The 8146-nt window shown below is 36.7% G+C and overlaps 1 protein-coding gene across 1 annotated transcript; it reads right to left on the bottom strand.

The window, feature by feature from the left end:
- Positions 1–994: 994 nt before the first annotated feature.
- LOC112288315 (uncharacterized) lies at positions 995–3792 on the bottom strand. Its single transcript, XM_024532403.3, has 3 exons — positions 3152–3792; positions 2481–3016; positions 995–2233 (listed from the first exon to the last, which is right to left on the bottom strand). Exons 1-3 carry the CDS (start codon positions 3348–3350, stop codon positions 1379–1381), a joined length of 1590 nt encoding a protein of 529 aa, XP_024388171.1. The 5' UTR covers positions 3351–3792; the 3' UTR covers positions 995–1378.
- Between the last annotated feature and the right edge of the window lie 4354 nt (positions 3793–8146).

Below are 8146 nucleotides of genomic sequence, written 5' to 3'. Positions count from 1 at the left end.
GCATACTATCGCACACAACTTGCTAGATCAATCAATGTCAGAGCGGCACCATGATCCCGCAAGTGTGGGGTGATGTAGATTATTCCTCTCGCATCGTGTGGAAGTGTGCTGAAATATTCGAATATCGCGTGGCATGGTGGCGACTTTTCAAACTTACACAGAATTTGAATGAAGTGGCAGACAAGAATCAGGTTTGACAACCAAAGTCGTCTGAAGCCGACGGTAGCTGTAGAAGCGGGAGTTGAGTCAGACATGGCAGTGCTTCCATCGCTCGGGACCGCCGCAACAGAATTTCTTTCAGTGACGAAATAAGTTGTCGAGTTAATAAGACAGTTGGACCGTAGTAGAGTAGGTGGTTTGTTTTTTTCATATTCATGGGAAGCCAAGCAGATTTACTACGTAAAGAATGTTGGGAATGTAACCCAGCACTATCCATATATCAGGCAGGTATCAAGAGAAACTGCTGAGCAATGTGAACAACTTTACCACATCTAGTCCGGTGCGACGACGGGCCTATTAGTGTATCAGATTGCGTGACAAATTTCCGAGATCACTGTTTAACGCATGCACCCCTAAATTGTCACTTTTGCAAGTGAGTCGAAACTTCCATTAATGAGCCTTAAACAACGTGACCATCTGGTGGTGGTTTCTGCTCAGTAGGTTTACCAGAGCAGACACAGAAAATTATAGATCAACAGTGGATTGATAAGTCTCCTCGCACGAAAATTATACACGGTTTGCAGCTGGCTGTTGCATGGATAGAACATTCAGTCACGCATTCCGGTGTGCGGCATGTCCATCATGCACGCACTGTGCAGTCATTTATCAGCTCATGATTGTGAGCTGTTGATAGGCACACCACTGCCTACGTACCTCCAATATTGTTAAGTGTTGGACTATGTGACAACTAGGAAGGCAATCAATTCACAGTTTCATCTGAAAGTGGTCAGTTTGAGTTCAATCACACGGTCACCGATAAGAGCTAGATCATCAGTTACAAGACAATTCATAAGTTTTTATTTGTTCAGAACGATGGATTCGGAATCATCATAATGATTCCTAGTTTAACACAAAAATGCAGCCCTCACACAGTATCAGGGATCCTCAACTGACGACGATTGCGCACAGAAGTCGTAAGTATACGTTTTAGATTACTATTTACATTATAAGAACTTCTTACAGACACGACGACTAACAATAAGTACGTAGGTTTCTTTTTCACATGTTTTGAATACTGATCTAACAGCAAGACTACTAACAATACTACACACATGCTATAATCCTGCGCTCAATCACAGCTAATCTGCAGTGGTCCAAGCGAAGTTGGTATATCGTGGTACAAGGATGTTACTGGCATTGAGCCAGTTGAATGGTCCGGTCAGACCTCTATTGTGGTATCTGAACTTTTCCAAACCTCGAAGATCGGAAAACTTGGCAAGTATTCATATGTGTAGCAATCATCGTACCCCCACAGAGTGCTTGGTTGCACAAGATCGATGCACTCCGATGTCCAAGCCGTAGCGAGATGAGGTTTCTCATAAATAGACTCCGACGCTAGAAAGCCGGACGAGTCCCATGATGCTGGCAGTTCGCACAAGGTGCTCCACGTCTTGGATTGATCCTGCTCCGAGATGTGAGGGAAGTTGTCGGAGGAATGAACTACTCCAGTCGTGGCGGCTGGAGGCTGCAAAGAGCAGCTTGCTGAGGATTCTGCATAAAGATCATGTGGAACCAGCGATGACGTCCTCATGCTCAAGGGAAGCATGCACTGAAGGTTGTCGGGATTCTGACTGGGGTTGATTAGTCCGTAACTTGAACAGCTACATACCTCGTCAGTGCGTGCTTCAAGGAGGCACTCGACCTCTGAAGAACGAGAGAGGACCCCCGAATCTAGAAATGATGCTGTGTCGGCAGGGGGTGATGCCATGGACATGGAGGAGTCGTCGGAGTAGGATATTTGCGTTGAAAACGAGCATTGGTCAGAGTTAAAAGCAAGTGTTGAACTAGTGCCTGCTGTAACCACAGACGGAGATGATTCTACGAACTGAGAGACAACTTGATCAATGGATCCTGTTCCAACTCCGAAGCTGTTGTATGGATGATTCTGGGGTAAAGTTCGGGTGACTTCATGGCAGGTAATCATACTGTCGACGACATTATCCAACGTAGTTGATCCACCTGACTCTGAAACATTTCCCTGTTGAGAGCCTACATTGAATCCTTTCCAAGGCACCTGCAACAAACACGAAGAGAGCTAGTAAGTATAATCCCATATCTCAATACACAGAACATCCCACTGTCTCTGAAATACTAAAAAATGCGAAGGAGCCGCCCCACAGCGACTTCAGTTGAAGAAAGCATGTCATATGCAGGCTGACAGTCGTGTGGCGAAGGCAGCACATGAAGAAAAATGTATCGAACATGCGATATCTTGATGACCAGGCTGAAAAAACGAGTACTTCGATTACTCGGTAACTTACCTCACAAGAAGGTTGGAAAACTGTGCTACAACTCAGGTTCGACTTCGGCGTCGTTGAATTTGCAACTTTGTCAACTTCGTCTTCGGTAGGGGTGGGGTTTGAGACTTGAGAGGCACTATCTAAAGGCAGCCAGGAACTGCGCTTCATGGAAGTGTCTTTACTGTCAATACCTTGGAGGTGGTTTCTACTAGCGGAACTGGTCTGAGGAAGTCCGTTCACACGCTGCGATCTCGGCGGATCACTAATAGCACTTGCCAACCTCTCAATATTTTTTAGCACCTCGGTGTAGTCGAGACTTGATTTCACCGAGGGCTGATGAGCTGCGCCAATATCATTATAGTCTACGAAAACCCTCTGGGACTCACTGCGTGAGAGGGCACTAAACCAGTCGAATTTGCGGGGCCTTGAATCGACTGAGCGGAGCAGATTCTCCTTCGAGGTTCCTGAAACAGCCAACGCTGCGGAGAAAACGCATGTATGATGAGCAGAGTAGACGAAATTTGTCCGGGCCTTTGGTCCTCGCATCGACCTTGCCGCTGCAAAGTACAGTCAAAATTTTATCAGTACTTGCATATACATAGACCTCTTCTGCCAGCACCATCAATACAGGAAGCTGAATCATGTGAAACCTGTTCCGTTGATGCCAAGAAAACTAGACCTTCCTATCGTACCAGAGTCGTACGCCAACGCAGCCTGCTCTGCAGTATCGAACGTCCCTAACCATCGTCTCTCTCTTGTGTTCGAATCTCTGATCTCAGCAGCGTATCGTCCCCAAGGCCTCTTCCGGACACCTCTGTAACGTCCTTCCAGAGGTTTCTTCACCCTTGGGTTCTCTGCTTTGTTAACTTTTTCTCGTTCCCGTGAACACATCTTTACCACTGTCCTCTCAACTCCGGAAAATTCCTTCAACAACCAAGGAACTGGAAGAGAACCTGAGAACCGGCAGCATCTTTTAACTCTGAATTGGAACTGAAACTACAACTTCCTCCAACTTGGTACCACTGGCAAACTAGCAGTCTGTCGCTGCATAACGCCCGCACCAACCCCATCACCGCCAACATACACGTTAAAATAATTCTACATCTCTACCACAGCACAGTCACGTCGAAAGTCTGGTGCAACGAAGCGGCCTCCAGCAGCGGCAAAACCCCGGACAACCATGATGGTGTTCACGGCAGATTTGAGAAGAACTCAGTGGTTGCAACAGCACAAGCCAGACTCCGCAGAGGTACCGTCACGACTGGAACAGAAGTTGTCCAGCCCATTAAACCTGATACCGTTACTGCGCAAGTGACGTGCACGAATCGGGTCGTATGTCAGCGGTAAAGGACTTTCCGCCCATGCGGAGCAGGAGGGAGAGGAGAGGAGGGGGGGGGGGGGGGGAGTGGACTGTAGCCGAGACTCTACAGATCTAAACTGACCACTTCCGGCAGGTAGATATCTTCACCGCAGACCTATAATAAAAACAAACAAACAAAAGAATCAAATTTACCGCTCCTTTCTGACTCAAATGTTCCACGCCTTGAATGGCCCCTACCAGGCTAGTTCTTCGTAGCTAGTTCTTCCAGTTTGGGATGATTCTTCGACTCATAATGGTCACCAACTTCACCGATTAACGCTGCGACGAGCTCGAAGCATCGCAACAGTCGATGCTGCGCCCGCCATCTGTATAGCCTTCCATTGCCTGCTATGGACACCGTCTGCTTCTTTATATGCTTAACATGGTTCATGTGTTTAATACTGTCGCACAATTTAATCCGCCAATATTCGTACACCCATTGTACTATGATGATATTATAATGGGATTCAGAAGAGGTATGTGAGAAGGGGAGAGGAAGTCACCAGATTTGTGAGCTCCCTGTTTTCTGAGTCCGAGGGGGAGGTCAGTAACAAGCTTGCTCCTGCGCTGCTGCGCTCGCGCCTGCACGTTGGATTACACGTGAATGTGTGCAGAGCGAAACAAAGAAACACAGAGAGTAATCAGAGTAACCCAGGTTTTTGTTTATTTATTTATTCTCAGACAGGGTTTTTGCATTAGTTGAATAATTATATCATAGGAACCTCTGTTGAGTGAGTAAATAATATAATGGGGACCTATGTTGAGCTATTTAATGAATGTGCATTCAAGGTAGGAGAAAATGACTCTAGGAGAGCATTAAGATGGGTAGAAGCATATTTTAATGATAATACAAGAAAAACATGCTATTTCAGCAAGGTTTGGGACATATGGGAGACACAACAAGTCAAATGGTGAGCAACTTCTCACTGGTTGTGCACACAATTTTGTTGGTAGTTTAGTCCAAAGCAAAGTTTGTGAAGCTGAGGTAGATGAAGATACTATTTATGTCAAAATAGACTTTTTTTTGTGTAACAACATAGTTATTGCATGTTTTATAATAGATAGAACAACTGTATAAAGTCATCCAAAGTAAAAATCAAGTAAATGAATATATACAAGGAAATACTAAATTGATCCCATCAATTGTTAATTCAACCCACCCATCATCAGAATGACAGAAAAGTATATCATTATTTGATTACAAAATATAAATGATATACTTTTTAATCCACCCATCATAACCAACATAGTATCTCTTGTTGCAATATCCCATGTTTTCATTCCCAACATACATCTTTCATCTCTTATGCCAGTTTCTAGCCCCCATCTTCTATACTAATTTTCAACCCTCATCTCTTGACTTCTATGCCTTATTCCAATTCTTTGTACTTCATGCTTATTTTCCAACATCCATTCTTAGTGCTCATGTAGTGGTATGGTTGGTAGGGATTTACATTGGGGTTATGGTATTGTTCTAAAACAATTAATTTCTTGCTTCCAATCACTTTCAATCTATTCAAATGACAAAGATAACCTCATCATAGTGTGTTTTGCACTAGTAACTCCATTAGCTTCTAAGTAAACTAGAAGTGAATTTCTTGTATTTTCAATCTAAATTCTATGATTATTTTCAATAGGAGTGCTCTCAATACTTGAGATTGAGCAACCTTCACCACAACAAATTTTAAAATTTGATCTACTATTGTCATTGACTCCTTTAATTCAAATTAGATATTTACTTTTTTAGGCTCTACTCAATTTTACAAATGTTTTAGCAATACATACTTAATAGAATTTGAGGTGACTACATATGTAGTACTTTCCTTTAAAAAGATTCATGTGAATCATGTGGCTATGGACTATGTGGTAGAGGCCACAAAGACTCTACAACTTACTTGGCATGCATATCTTTCTACTAGTTCAATGGTTATAGCTATTGATAAATTTCAACACCCTTAATGGCATGTCTTTTATATTTTTAAAATTCATTCCTATCCTCATATGGATGCTTCCACCTCTATGACCTTATATTCATTAATAGTTCATGGAGAACATTTAAATCTATCAAAATTTGAATGCTAAAATTGACAATTATATGAAGATGAGGTAGAAGAACTCAACTCACTTTGAGAAAGAAGATGGGGAGGTTGAGATGGAGGATGCAAGTTGGAAACAAGAATAAAGAGTATCGAAATTAGAACAAAGAATAGAAGATACAATGTTGGTCATGATGGATGGATTGAATTAATAACATTTAAGGTTGACTTAGCATTCCTTGATATATATATATATATATATATATATATTTATATCAAGGAATGCTAAGTCAACCTTAAATGTTATTAATTTTAAAATTTGAAATTTAAAATTTATATAAAATTTTAAAAAATCATAATAAAAATAAAATATATATTTTATTTTTAAAAATTAAATCTCTACTAAAATATATATATATATATATATATATATATTAAGTATAGAATTTTACTTTATATCTCAATGTGATATAGAATTTTAAAACTATAAATAAAATAGAATCAATTAAAATTCTAATATAGGTAATATTTAAGATTAAATTAAATTATTATTTTAAAATTTTATATATTTAGAAACTATTTATGTAAAATTTTATAAGTAAGTTATTACAAAAAAAACTCATTAGAACTTAAATTATATTTAATCTTAAATTTAAATGATAGATAGGAGATTGATGTATAAACTACCAATTTTATTATGAATTAAAAAAATTAATTTATATAGATTATAATAATATTTTAATTAAATATAAGTTTCATTTAGGCACCAATCACTAAATTAAGAGTTATAAAAAGTTATATGAAACTAAGTAGAAATCCACAAAAAAAAATATGCACACATATTGATATTTATAAGAAGAAAAAACAAACTATCTTTTTGTCAAGAAATCGGATACTGTAATTTAAATTATAATTAATAAGAATATATTGTTGAATTTTGAAATTAAAATATGTAAAATTATTATTTGATTTTTTTTAAAAAATAAATTAATAAAGTATTAAAAAATAAAAATAAAAGACAAGAAACAAAACTTCTAAATAATCATAAAGGTAGATCCTAGAAGGAGGATAGAGTTACAATGTATAGAAAAAATCAAACAAATACAGAAGAGAACAAAGGAGTCAAATATTACCAATATGTATTGTTTTAAATCTCTTCTTATAAGAAAATATGACCTTGCCACCATAAGTTTCATTCAATTCTATACTTAAATTAGTGGTTGTTAATTCTTTTAGTCCTATTGACTTGAATAAATTTCTTTGGCTAGTACAAATAAGAAGTCATAAATGTAAAATATAAAAACAAAAATCAAAAAAGTTAATAGTCAATCACATTTAATTCCTTCTAAATAATAATTTAAAGAAGATAAGCACACCATGTTACAACTTAAATCAAATTTTAGATTTGTAAAAATAAATATATATTAAATTTTTTTAAATCATACAAGAAAAATTTGATAGAACCAATTTTTATACTCTAGTTTATAAAATTTGATCAAATACTCATATATATGGTTTTTTCTTTAAAATATAGAAAATTTTACAAAGAGTAAATAATCTATAGATCTCAAGTTATTTTAGAAATAACATTAAAAGATTAGAGAAGTACAAGTCATGAAAATATAAAAAAACATTTCAAGTTTTATATTAATAAGCTTTAATGCAATAGTAGTATCCAAGGTTATAGAAAATAAATTCTAAAATAATTAAATGGAATACTATACTATACTTGATTTAATTTAAAATCACATTCAAATATATATTTTATCTTTAAATATAAGTTTAGGTACTATCTTTTCTAAAGTCAATAAGAAAATATATTCTGACTTTGTAAAATTTATAACTTGCTGTTAATTAAATGACACTAATAAAGGCATGAAAAAGGTATAACTTTAAAACTTATATAAATTAAGAGTAGTATTATAAAAAAAATATTTTTGAAATTTAATTTTAAATATTCACCTTCTATAATAATAAAATTATTAAATTTCAGACTCTTCATAAAATTATATTATTGAAATTATATGATATTCTTGCAATAAGGAAGAATATCAATTCAAAGAAATAGACCTATTGCTTTACAAAAGATATACCAAATACTTTAGAAAAAACTTACAAAAAAATATTATAAAGATCATAAATCATGCCCGAATAGCCATTCTATCACTATACTACATTTTAGATAACATATTTATAACCCAAAAAAACTATAATGTGGGCCAAAAAAGCCAAAAAAAAACACTTGTATTGATGTTAAGGTTGGACTATTCTAAAGCTTTAGATTTTTTATT

Source organism: Physcomitrium patens, chromosome 11 (assembly GCF_059467195.1).
Source record: "Physcomitrium patens ecotype Gransden chromosome 11, ASM5946719v1, whole genome shotgun sequence".
NCBI lineage: Eukaryota > Viridiplantae > Streptophyta > Bryopsida > Funariales > Funariaceae > Physcomitrium > Physcomitrium patens.
The sequence above is the reverse complement of the archived record's forward strand: the minus strand, read 5'-3'. Positions and strand labels throughout refer to the sequence as shown.

Bases quoted from the DNA above. Each gene is read 5' to 3' on its own strand.
- LOC112288315 (XM_024532403.3), bottom strand. From the start codon at position 3,350: ATGTGTTCACGGGAACGAGAAAAAGTTAACAAAGCAGAGAACCCAAGG. The intron at 3,017-3,151 runs GTACGATAGGAA...TGTACTTTGCAG, and splicing joins TGCGTTGGCGTACGACTCTG to CGGCAAGGTCGATGCGAGGA. The intron at 2,234-2,480 runs GTAAGTTACCGA...TGTTTGTTGCAG, and splicing joins TTTTCCAACCTTCTTGTGAG to GTGCCTTGGAAAGGATTCAA.